Below are 12251 nucleotides of genomic sequence, written 5' to 3' on the forward strand. Positions count from 1 at the left end.
CCTAAAAACTTTTTGACTCCACTGAAAGTGAATGGAGACACATTTGGTTTAGCACAAAAGACACCTCAGCTCAGCTGGTGCCTTTTTATGTGTTCAAAATTCTCCAGGTAACTGCAACCACCAAATTGCTTGGGAAGAATGTGAAAAGTAGGTGGATATGATAGGAATGCCCATCATTGCTTTTTGAGACCTACTGAAACCAGTTGATCCCTTTGCCCTCAGATAGTTACCTCAAATATAATGAACCTTCCCTTGGAAATGCCTTTTCTTATCAGTATAGATGTAAATATATCTGTATCTCTGTTCTTAAAATACTGGATGTGTCTCTTCTCTCCATGAATTTTATGGGAAATCAAAGGCTGTGTTAGCCAGGATGGATTTCTTAACCTTTATCTCCCCTGCTCTGACAGATTTTCTACCAAATAAAAGAGTTGATAAAAGCAGAGTGGATTTCAGACCAAAAATTCTCGTTAGGATAATTTAGTGAGATTAATCTGCCTTTTTATGCCCCTGCTTTTTGTTTCCTCTCTTTTTTGAGAGGGTGTAAAGACCAATGTAAGTAAGAAGTCCTGTCATCAATAGCTGGAGATTAAGATCCCAAAAAAGAAGCTACTCTTAAAGGTATACACCATGCCATCTATTTTTTATTCACTGATACCACCAAGTGTTACATGCTTTTGGACTTAAGAACATTTTTATTTGTATCTGCATCACATGTTCTTCACTGAAATACTACTAGGGGAGGAGATTAGACAGAAAAGTGTATTCTTGTTATACAAGTAGTTGGTAATATTTTAAAGCACCAACACGAGTGGTGCTAATTGTTGCAGCCAGAATTCATACAAACATGCCTAAAAGTTACTGATGATAGAGATTCTGCACAGTGTGTGATTTTCATAAAGTGGCAAAACATCAAGAACACACGATGAATGACTTCAGTACATGATCAGGCCCATGACTACTCAACAATTGTTGTCATGGATTAGGCGGCACTTCAAAACCTTGAGATAGTTGTCGATTTTGTGGGAATCTCGGCGGAGGCAGTGCAGCAGGTTGTAAAAGGCAAAGAGTCTGGAGTCCTCATCAGCAAGCTGCAGGGATGGAAGTCCGTCCCACGGAGTGTAAATGTCATTTTCGACCTCCCCAGAGTGAACCTAAATACACAAAGTGGTATTAATAATAAATGATAGTGAGCCTGACTGGATGTAGAAGGCAGAATGTAAAATACTGTCCTTGAAGAATGTTAATGTATGGCTTCTAATGTGCTTTCTGTAGTGGCTCACATTATTCTGTACAATGTTCTATATCTTCATTCAGATTTTGAAGGAATTTGTCAGATTTTTCAGTTTATTTTCCTAAAACGTGAAAAGCCTGTTTCAGTAGTGTTTTAAGAGAAGTAGTGTATTAACCAGTATTCAGGGAAACCTGACTTTGCAGAGAAATCAATCCTTCCTTCATGCTTGGACTCATCAGGGACATCTCTCTTTGGCTCGCTCCACTTTCAAAACTTCGTTAAAACTTGTTCTTAGAAGTTGTTCATGTGCAACAAACAGATTAGTCTCAGCCCTTATCAGAAAAATCTCTCAATAATACATATTCAGAAGTGCCGGCTCCATAAAAAAAAAAAAAAAAAAAAAAAAAAAAAAAAAAAAAAACTGAGTGATAAAATGACTTCTAATGTTAGAAATGTTAGAAAGCTACATGTGGGAACACATGTAGTGAGTTAGTATCTCAGGTGAAGACTGGTTTAGGTCTCCTTGTTTGAAGACAATCATTAATTTTCTCTTATCACATAAATCTACCTTTTGTAGCAGGAAGGAAGTCTGTGCCTGGTGGTTCTTGTGCACCATCCTTATTTCACACAAGTCATACTTCGAAAAGACATATAGGAGAGTATCTGTGGAGCTGCTATCATTCAGTTTAAGCAAAAGGCAAAAAAAATAGACCCACAAAGACTTAAAAATATGGTTTGACACTAATGAATGAGCTAGTCTTATCTCTTTCTGTAAATAATGTGAATGAGAAGGTGGTGACAGGGCAACTGGAGCAGCACCTGACTTCTTACTCTTATCTTGGACCCTCAGCTGTGCCCTTTTTACACATGGATGTGTGATAGAAATGTATTTGATTACGCTGATAAATGTATTTGCAGCCTGGATGGTATAAGGTTTCTGAGTGAAGAGACAGCTAACTGAGAGACTGTGAGTGATCTAGTGGAAAGTGGTGGATACAGTGATGGAGGCACTCTTCGTGCTGTTCAGCTGCTCAGACCAGTGAAGTAAGAACCTCTTGTCAACATCTAACTCGCTGACAGAATGATAAATTCACCGACTAACAGAGGCCCCCTTAAAAATAAACAAGCGAGAGCTGGTTTTGTTCAGGAAAGCTTTCAATCAATTAGTGGCAACAAGAGCTATTCTAGTATGGGTTTTGTGAGACAACAGCCTTGTTGTCTAAATTCACAAGTATAGGGGGAGCCAAGTCAGACACAGAGTCCAGAGGAATCAGTGTGGTGTGAAAAGAGAAATGAAAGAAATCAGGGTTACTTTGTATGCCACATCTTAGCAATAGCCCAGATTTCCAGAGCTGTTTTAAACACATTATCTGTTTCCAAGACCTCTGCATAATACCTATTTGTATACAGTTGCATATAAATATTCTGAAACATATATATATGTGTATATATATATATATATATATATATATATATATATATATATATGTAGGTGCATATGGAAAAAAGGGGGATGTATCCTTAAACAATCAGGATTGCAAATTGAAAATACTCAAAGATAAAATGACCATAGTTGGTCCTGATGATTACATCTTCCCCTGAATCATAACTAGGAGTGTCATGGGTTATTCTATGACATATCACATCACATTGTCACATATCAATCATATCACATTGTCTCTTTAGAAATTGCAAGGTAGCAGAAGAAATATGAAAGAAGAAAGCTGAAAAGTTCTCAGACTTGACTACTTTGTCTCCCTTTTTTATCTTCACATCTGTTGTTTCCTTTCATATTCCAGGTAGGAAGAGCCTATCAATGTACGTGTCTTCCTTAAAGCAGCTGGCTGGAAGAGTGTTAAGGACCTACTTACCCGCCCAACTATTTTCTCCATTCCTTCTAGAAGTCGCTTGTTTTGTTCTTCAATCTCCACAGCCTTCGAGAGAATGGTTTCTGGAGCTTCTTTGATTCTTTGTACTTCAGAGGCCAGATGGATCAGGGGATCATTCCAGGAACGCAGAACTCCCAGTATTAAATTCAGTAGGTCTTCATGCTGCACACCCATAGTAAAGGAACGTCATTAGAAGAAGAAAGCTAAAGTCTGGTAAAATTAGAAGGCATTTTGAGCAGTGTCCTCAGACATTGTGATTTAGGAACTTACTCCAGGACCTATCACTGAATGTGCCCTATAACCCTGTCTTAGATACCTCTTTGGAATTGCATTTTCAAAGTTTGTCATTGGTGTCATCATATTCTACAATACTTGTGTGAGCCATTCTGCGGTAAAAAATATAATTGAATACTCTCAGCATTAAAAACTAGCAAGCATAACTATGTCTCATCTCTGTGAAAGCAAACCCAGAGCTCCTTATCTGATTTTTGATAAACATTTTAAAATCCACTGATTATTTTTATAATTTTTCTTAAATCTAGTACTGACTGGAAGGTGCACAATATGGTAAACCACCAAATAGCTGTTATTGCCTCTACATAACTCATCTGTCCTCCCCTTTGAACAACAGTGCTTCCAGCAGTAGCTCTCTGGCTTTAAAAATTGTCCTTTCTTGTGGGCAATAGGAATTCATCGAGCCTATGGTTAAGTTCATGGCAGTATTGAACCTTTTCTTCTTTGCTAGATGCACAACCCAGGGCTGTGAATTCTATTACTCCCACTAGAATTTCTAAATGACACAGTGAGAAGCTGGTGATAGTGTGAGATATCAAAGATATCACCACCACCATGAAACTCATAGAGATTTTGCTCTGGAACAGCCCCATTTTTACAGCTCTGCTTATTTTTATCGCTAGAGAATTTTCAAAGCTTATCTGTGAGTGTAGGCTGAATGAGATCTTCACTGAAGTTCATAATTATTATAAATGATGTATGCATGAAGTGTGTTTCTATTTACACATATTTTGCAGATTTTCACACTAGAGTCTTTGCATTTGGATGATGATATGATCACTTTAGCCTAATTGTAACAGAAAGAATATTCAAAGTTTTTTTCAGTAATGCTAGTGTTTTGAGTTACTGGAAAACTATTTACCTCTGTCTACATACAGCAATGTGTTTTATGTTTGTAAATACATTAACTGTGTATAAGATGTTTTAAGATAATGTTTAAAGGTTGTAGTGTTCTCAGCACTACACAAACATGGTAACTGGCATTGCTCCATGAGGTAGTATTTTTATTGGAATTAAGACGCAGTGATTAAATGGAAAGGAAACAGGAAAGGAAGGGATGATGAAAGTCACTGGTACTTATATATGCTGTATGGCTTGCAACTTAGCATCTGCAAATATTAAATCAACTTTGGCTTTTTGGTGCTTTCCTCTTCCTGGCTTTTTAATTCTCATTGAGTTGATCTCCCTCTCACTCTGAAAGATGCCTCACTATTCTGCAACCCTCCTTCCCTGCCTTCCCCTGCTCTGTCTTACACAGAATTACACTGGAAGTGGGACTTACATGAATCTGCTGAGCCTGCTCCTTATCTTCAGGAGTGGTTAAAGATGCAGTGTGGCAGCTGTTGACAGCTTTTGCAATGAAACCCCGGCCCTGGGCGTAACGTTCATCCTGCAGATCAGCATGGACAGGTGTTATTGAGACAGAAAGGTAAGAACTTCAGCTCAAGCACTGCGCTAGCTAATCGTTGTTCCATAGCTTTTATCGCTGCTTTTATGCTGTAAAGGTCAAAAGTTTTTGGTGAGTCTCTGGAGTGGAACTGGCACCCAGCAAAAAACAAATGTTCCACAGATGAAGAATGATGGGAAAATGGTATCTTTTAATAGAAGTGCTGGGGATCTTAGCAACATTCAGGGCTATATACCAATTTGGTCACCATTGGAACTTTCACCAGACGGTAGTCATACTGTTTACTTATTATATGTTAACATATGTTTGTGATTAAAAAGTATTAAATTGCAATTTTATATTTTCTTGTCCTCAGGAAAAGGCTACTTACAAATTCATTGAACATTTCCGAAGACAGGAAGTGGATGTAGTGTGAAAGCTTAACTGCTCGGTCAAAAAGCTCCTCAAGGGAAAGCTGGCAATTGACAGATCCTTTGGGGCAGATTGGCAAAGAGGTCACTCCTTCCTTTGTCAGAAGCATGTGGGACACCAGAAGGGCCACCAGCAACAAACCTGTTCAAGTTTAAAACACGGTGAAATGGGCTCACACTGACTTGCAGGTGTATTTAGAAGCAGCTGTCAGAGCCAGATGCTGGGTGATTTGGGTTGTGCTGTCACACAGCTCAGAGTACCCCCTGTACTGGATGCTCCAGCAGTGGAGGACAGACATACTGTAATTCTGTATAATTCCTTTATCCTTTCTCCCGTCTGTCATTCTGATAGTATAGCAGAGCCAGTTACAGAGTGTGAGGAGACAATGTAACCTGTGCTGTAGTGTACAGTGCATTCTGAAGTCTCTTACAACGTGTCTGACTTTATAACAGAGTGATAAACAGAAGAAAAAACAAATCAAAATTCTTCACAGTGCAAATATAGAGACATAGTTATATTTGCACAGATATATAAGTTTGGAAAATAGATTGGTCTTTTTTTCTTTCTTTTTTTTTTTTTTTTTCCTTTCCCTCCTCCCAGAGGTCCTTTTCTCCTTTGAAAACATTTGGAGTTAAAATTAATTTTTGTGGGAGGTGGTTAGGTCACTCTTAGGGTTGTGATTGTCCTGGGAGTTCCTTAAAAAAATTTCCAGCAGCTGTGCTTCTTTGCTTTTAAGAGTTTAACCCTAAGTTTCCTACTTCTAAGAAATCAGTGATAGGTTTTTTTCTTTTTTCCAGAGCTTCTGAAACTGATATAGAGGACTTCTCATTATCTAAAGCACAAAACATCATCTGCTTAAAATTTTCATGTTAACTTAGCAGAATTAGGTTTTTTATTCAGTGAAATAAAATACACAGAGAAAAACAATGGCAAATAATTAAAATATTTGGTAAATGAATGTACTTGCTCTGAGACTTTTACTTTTGGAAATTGACCTGTTACTTATATTGGTTCACTAGACTTATTTAAAATGCTCAATTAAAGTGTGCTTCATAAATCAGCAAAATTATCCCTAAGGATGTAACGTGATAAGTTTCTTTATAGGTCTACATTCAAAAAAGGTGTATTTACACAATATTGAAGCAAACCTTCCTCCTCCCCCATAAGCAAGGTACATGCTGGATGCTGCATTTAGGAAAGTACTCTAAGGAATAACTTTGTGAAAACCTGAGATTTGTTGGCTTGTAAAGTCGATGAACGTTTTGAAAATATTAATTTCAAAATTACCACATCATCTCTAGATTTGTGGGTAAAGACATCTAGTTATAGCCTTCTGAGTGGTGCAGCAAACCAGTCCAGATCCAAACTTTCATGGTGTGACATCCCTTAAGCCAATTTTTTGACATCGCTCAATGCAAAAGTACTCTTAGAAGACAAAGACATCAAGCTCCCTTCTTCAGGTTTTGCACTTTCTGGAAAATTATGTGGCTGGAAGACCACAGTTTCTAGATCTGTTACGTTTCAGATGCCTCCTAATTCAATATAAATGAAATATAAAAATTATCAGCAGGTGAATGTCAAAATTCTTACCTTTCAGTGAAGCCCCCCTGGTGCTCATGGTCAGCATCCTGGATGATGACTTTCTTTACCAGAAAGACACCTCAATACTTGCTGCTATTCTCCGAACATACCACTTTTATATACACCATCCAGGGTCCATTTTGCATACATTCAGCAGGTTGTGGAGTTTGCCTCGATAATTACAAACATCAAATTGCCTTTCTTCCACATTCATATTCAGTATTTTTTTTTTAATTTTAACTGTGAGGGGAATTTCATTAATAGGTTGAGCTGTGAGATCCCAAGTATGATTGAATGAAGAGAGTGCCAATATTTTGCCCTGAATGGGGTGAAAATGTCATTGAGCTTGGAAATCTCCAGTTCTGAGACAGATATTCTCAGCGTTTCTAGCCTGCTGTTCCCACTCCCCATGATAGTCTTCTCACCTGTCCTTGTTGCTTCTGCCATCTAAGCTTGCTTACATTACAATTCTGACTATTTGTGGGAGGGAAAGAGTAGTTTACAGTATCCCCATTGAGAGAAATTGAACAGAAATTTATCCACAGTAAAGGGAACTGAGGGTCCTGGAAAGACAGGTCACTATATGTAAGTTTATAGATATGACATTCATGTTCGGCTAAAAGATATATTACACAGCACAAACCTTGGTATAACTGATCCTCTGTCTGAGAGATGTTTAGAGAAATAGGATGAGTTTTCATATTAAAAAAGGGGAAAAATGTAGAAGAATTGAAGAGTAGAAGGTATATGTTTACTGCTTAATCTGAAATGTCTCATGAATAAGTTAGCATTGTTTAAAAAAACAAACCCAACCTCCACAAAACCATGAAATTATTTCATATACTCAAAAACCCCTGCGTAAAAGATGGGCATTTCCACCACATGCAAAACACGTGCTGTCGTCAGCAGTGAGGTTTGTTCTCCGTTCTGATGCATCTGTGGTAAGCTACAAACCAGCCTGAGCAGGTTGGCCCTGTTTTCTTCTTGTGTGAGGCTCATGTGCATGAATATGTTAGCAAATATGTAACCTTTCATCTGCTTCTCAGGTCCATTTACCCATGGAGAAACTTTCCAAATTAGATGATCATGATGAATAAGGTATACAGTGTTAATGAATTTTCTTGCCTTTAGACAACTTGTTCCATACCTGTGGAATGGGTACACATGCAACACAGAATCCTTATTTCAGGATTCTTGACATAATGATGAACAAGGGAGAAGAAAGGCTAAGCATTTAGGGAAGGCATTCCTTGGGAAAAAAGATACTTCAACAATAAACCAGAATCAGTAACAGATGGTCTACCTTTGCTAAGTTCTAGGATTTTTGCTAGAACAGTTTGTTCTGCCTAGAGGCTGCACCCTTTACTGGAAGTTGAAGTTCTGCTGAGTATATGAAGCAGTTGTTTTCTGCAGGAAGAAAAGTGGCAATTTGATGAAGGCAACAATATTAGAATGGGGCCACAGCAAAAACTCTAGCATGGATGGTAGAAAAAACTGCTGTCTTCTAAACTGCGGTTAATGGCTTATGAGCTTCATTTAATTCAGCTTCATTTGAAAACCTGTCCCGATAAGATTACAGGTGAGACTGAAAAATCCTGGTATCTTACATTAGAAGAGTCCTGTGAATTAGATGAATGAACATTTCTCAACCCACCTGTTGCTCTTTCATTCACTAGTCTCCTTTTCTTGGCATTTTGAGGGTTTGGTACTGGGGCCAAAATAAGGCACTGAGTTAATTAATATTGGGGACTAGATAACAAAGGCAACAGGTAAACTCCCTAGTCTGTCTTCTCTGTTTTCAGACAGGAAGGCTTCTCTGAGGCCTGATGGCACCAGCTGAAGTCAGTATCCTCATATGACTTAGCTTGGAGGATACCTGCCTCTCGCTGTGTAAATGTAGACAAGCACCTTAAATGTAGATCACAAGAGAGTGGTTTATTTGAAATGCAGTAGCATGACATTTTATTTAAAATATTTTACCACAAAATAATAAAATTTAATTTTCTCTTCCACCTTTCATCCTCAAATACTCTACAATCATGAGTGGATTAAAATTAAAATTGTCAGCAATAAAGAATCATAGGCAGGAGAGAAGACTTTCTCTATAAAGTAGGTAAGTATAAAGGTGAAGTTCTTTTACCAGGTGTGAGAACTGATATAGAGGTTAAGTTTATTTGTGTCTACACAGGAAGTCTTGAGGGGAAAAAATAAAATAAAATTTCTGATTCCCAGACCTGCACTTAAAGTGAAGAACATAATTTTTTGCTAGTACCAAAGAAGAAAAAAAAGAGGAGAGAAAAAAAGAGAGGAAGAGTTACAATAACCAGAAATAAATAGATTAAAATGTTAATTTTCTTTTTTAAATCAGGAATTTTGTCCTATTTAAAAGCTGAATAAAAACTTGAAAGTAGCTGAAAATGCTTCCTTCTGCCTTTTGAAAGTGACCTGGCTTTATATACTCCAAAGACATAGAATATGGCATCCCATTGTCTCTGATTATTCTCTGAATCATGTAAAGAAACTTCATTCTAGCCTCCAATAACCACCTAATTCCCTAATTTTAACAATAACTCAAGACAGCACTGTAACTAGCTGGACAGTTACCATTACTGAGGAAAAAGCCTCTGGAACAACATGAGGAACTACAAAGCAGAGCTCTGATTAGCAGCATGTTTCCATCTCCCTAGGTCTTTTACTTCTGCCTTAGAAATTATATATATACATATATATATATATATATATATATATATATATATATATATATGTATATATATAATTTTTGTTTTAAAATTATCACATTCCTTTTATCTTCTTTTCTGGAAATAAAATGAGCAGTTGTTTCCACCCAGTGTAAATAATATACCACAAGCAGGACTTACTATAGGCAGGCTTTATTATATAGGCTTTAGCTCATTATTCATGCTTCATAGGCATTACATGTGATGTATCAATATCACAGATAACAATATTTAGTGCTCATTTCTCAATAACCTTATCTTTCCATCTCATATCAGGTTTCAAACCATGAATTAGACTGTGGCATCTTGATTAAGAAGTATTGATCAGTACTGAAAGATCAAATATCCCAATTCCATTTTACTTTAAATAAGGTTTTTGAGATATGCAAAGTTTTGTGCATGATTGATGACTAATGCAGAAGAATGAACAATCTTTTCTAATAGAATAGCTCTTTGCAGAATACTTAAGTAGTTTAATTGAAGACTGGTAACATCACTTGATCTTGACTTTTACTTAGAAATATCTGTCTTTATTAGCAGAACATTAGTTGATGCAGAAGTTTGAAATATCATATTTTTGTTATGTTTTTAAAAGATGATCCCCAAATGCAGATCATGCAAAGATGAATGTCCTGAAAAACATTCCTGTATGTGATCTAAATAATTGAATCTTTGGATGCACATTAAAAAAAAAAAAAAAAAAAAAAAAAAAAAAAAAAAAAAAAAATATTATGTGCCCTTGTGTTCTTGTTTTGCACATGTAATAAGAAATACAAAGAAAGTAAAGGTGTCTCTGTAATTAAATCTGGCAAAGGATGTCAAGAAGAACAAGAAGGGCTTTTTCAAATAAATGAATAACAGAGGAAAGCTAAGGATAATGTGGGCCTGTTACCAAATGGAAGGGACACCCTGGTAACAGAGGAAGCAGAGAAGGCAGAACTGCTGAATGCTGCCTTTGCACTGGGACAAGACCAGCCTGCAGGAATCTCTGACCTGGGAGACCAGGGTAGAGGAGTGTTGGGAGAGAGACTTTCCCTTGGTCAAGGAGGATTGGGCTAGAAAACACCCAGGTAAACTTGATATCCTCAAGTCCATGGGCCCTGCTAGGATTTATCCACAAGTGCTGAGAGAATTGATAGGCACCATAGCAAGGCCACTCACAATCACCTTAGAAAACTGGTGGCACTCAGTAGAGGTTCCTGAGGACTGAAAAAACAGGAAGTGTCACTCTGGTTTCCAAAAAGGGCATGTAAGGGGACCCAGGGAATTACCAGACAGTCAGCCTCACCTCAATCCCTGGAAAGGTGATGGAGTGCCTCATTCCAGAAGCCATCTTTGCCCATATGGAGGACAAGAATATGATCAGGAGTAGTCAGCATGGCTACACTAAAGGCAAATCATGCTTGGCCAACCAAATTGCCTTCTATGATGAACAAACTACCTGGATAGATCAGGGGAGAGTAGTGGATATTGTGGAAAGCATCTCTGTGGAGAAGCACCTTGGGGTCTTGTCTTTCTTTTATAGAATATTTGCTAAATTGTCTTCTCAACTTTACTTAGTGGTTGGCTTTGAAAAGTTGTGAAACTGTTTTATTTGGATCCAACCTAAATGTGCTGCTCAGATCACATTAAATTTTCATAAAATCATAAAACTGTGGAATGGTTTGGAAGGGACCTTAAAGTTCATCTTATTCCAAAGCCCCTGCCATGGAGAGAGGCACCTTTCACTAGACCAGGTTGCTCAAAGCCCCATCCAAACTTGTGGAAAATATATTTGGAAGAGGAAAATAAACAGAATATTTTTTTCAATGTAGATAGTTTTAAATGAAAAATATTTTGTCTTTTATGATTACTTCCTATAAGGTCCATAAAACTTTTATGCAAAATTTAAGAACATTATTTTCTAGGATGCTGTTAAACAAGGGCTCTTTCTTCTCCCATCTTCTTCATATAGGGAACAGGAGAATTCTAAAAGCATTCTTTTTGTCTCAGCAAAACCAGCAAAATAGAGATTGAGTCCTTTCTTAGTGTGATCTCAGCATGAAGGCTGGTAAAAAATAGATAAGAACATAAAGGAAAATAATTCCATATGGAGGAAAAAAAGGTGGAAATATTTGGGAGATTTTTGGTTTACATTTAATTCACATACTAACGTGGTTTCATAAAATTTCAGAAGACATAAAAATAAATGGCAAAAAATAATTTATCAACATTGCCATTATGATGCCATACATCTAAGTACACCATGAAATATTAGGTGCGAATCCCAAATAGAATTCCAGCTAATGATAGCAAAAGCACAGGGGACTTTGGAAAGAATGGAGTAAAAGCAGGCTAGTGTATATTGCTCCTGATACTTGTAGTTTGAAGCCTGTGGCTCAGTGCTCACTAATGCTGTATCTGTGTATTATCAAATAACTTGGCAGCATAAATTTGATCTGGATCACACATAACTGCATTGTGGCACTTCAGCTGAATTATCGGGAGACCACATTACAGTACTTGTTCTGGCTTGATACTTGACACCAGATTTATCTGGCTCTTGGAGGCTCGATGATAAGGATCTGACATCTGCTAGATGCAGATGCACTACAAAACTGCAGACAGAGATGCACTACAAAACTTTTTGTATGAATATGAAGTGGAAGGCTGAGCCTATGCTGGCTCAACATTTAATGTCTTGTGCTTGCAATATT

General features: G+C 37.3%; 1 protein-coding gene across 1 annotated transcript; it reads right to left on the minus strand.

The window, feature by feature from the left end:
* Positions 1 to 675: 675 nt before the first annotated feature.
* On the minus strand, positions 676 to 7160 carry PRL (prolactin). The gene is made up of 5 exons (XM_041475401.1): positions 6827 to 7160; positions 5196 to 5377; positions 4700 to 4807; positions 3106 to 3285; positions 676 to 1154 (listed from the first exon to the last, which is right to left on the minus strand). Exons 1-5 carry the CDS (start codon positions 6861 to 6863, stop codon positions 963 to 965), a joined length of 699 nt encoding a protein of 232 aa, XP_041331335.1. The 5' UTR covers positions 6864 to 7160; the 3' UTR covers positions 676 to 962.
* Between the last annotated feature and the right edge of the window lie 5091 nt (positions 7161 to 12251).

This window comes from Pyrgilauda ruficollis, unplaced genomic scaffold (genome assembly GCF_017590135.1).
Source record: "Pyrgilauda ruficollis isolate IOZ18807 unplaced genomic scaffold, ASM1759013v1 scaffold35, whole genome shotgun sequence".
Classification (NCBI taxonomy): Eukaryota; Metazoa; Chordata; class Aves; order Passeriformes; family Passeridae; genus Pyrgilauda; species Pyrgilauda ruficollis.

Excerpts from the sequence above, each read along its gene's own strand:
- PRL (XM_041475401.1), bottom strand. The coding sequence starts at position 6,863 with ATGCTGACCATGAGCACCAGGGGGGCTTCACTGAAAG. Across the intron at positions 4,808-5,195 it reads CGGAAATGTTCAATGAATTT|GATGAACGTTACGCCCAGGG; the intron begins GTAAGTAGCCTT and ends GCTGATCTGCAG. Across the intron at positions 1,155-3,105 it reads TGGAGAAAATAGTTGGGCGG|GTTCACTCTGGGGAGGTCGA; the intron begins GTAAGTAGGTCC and ends TTGTGTATTTAG.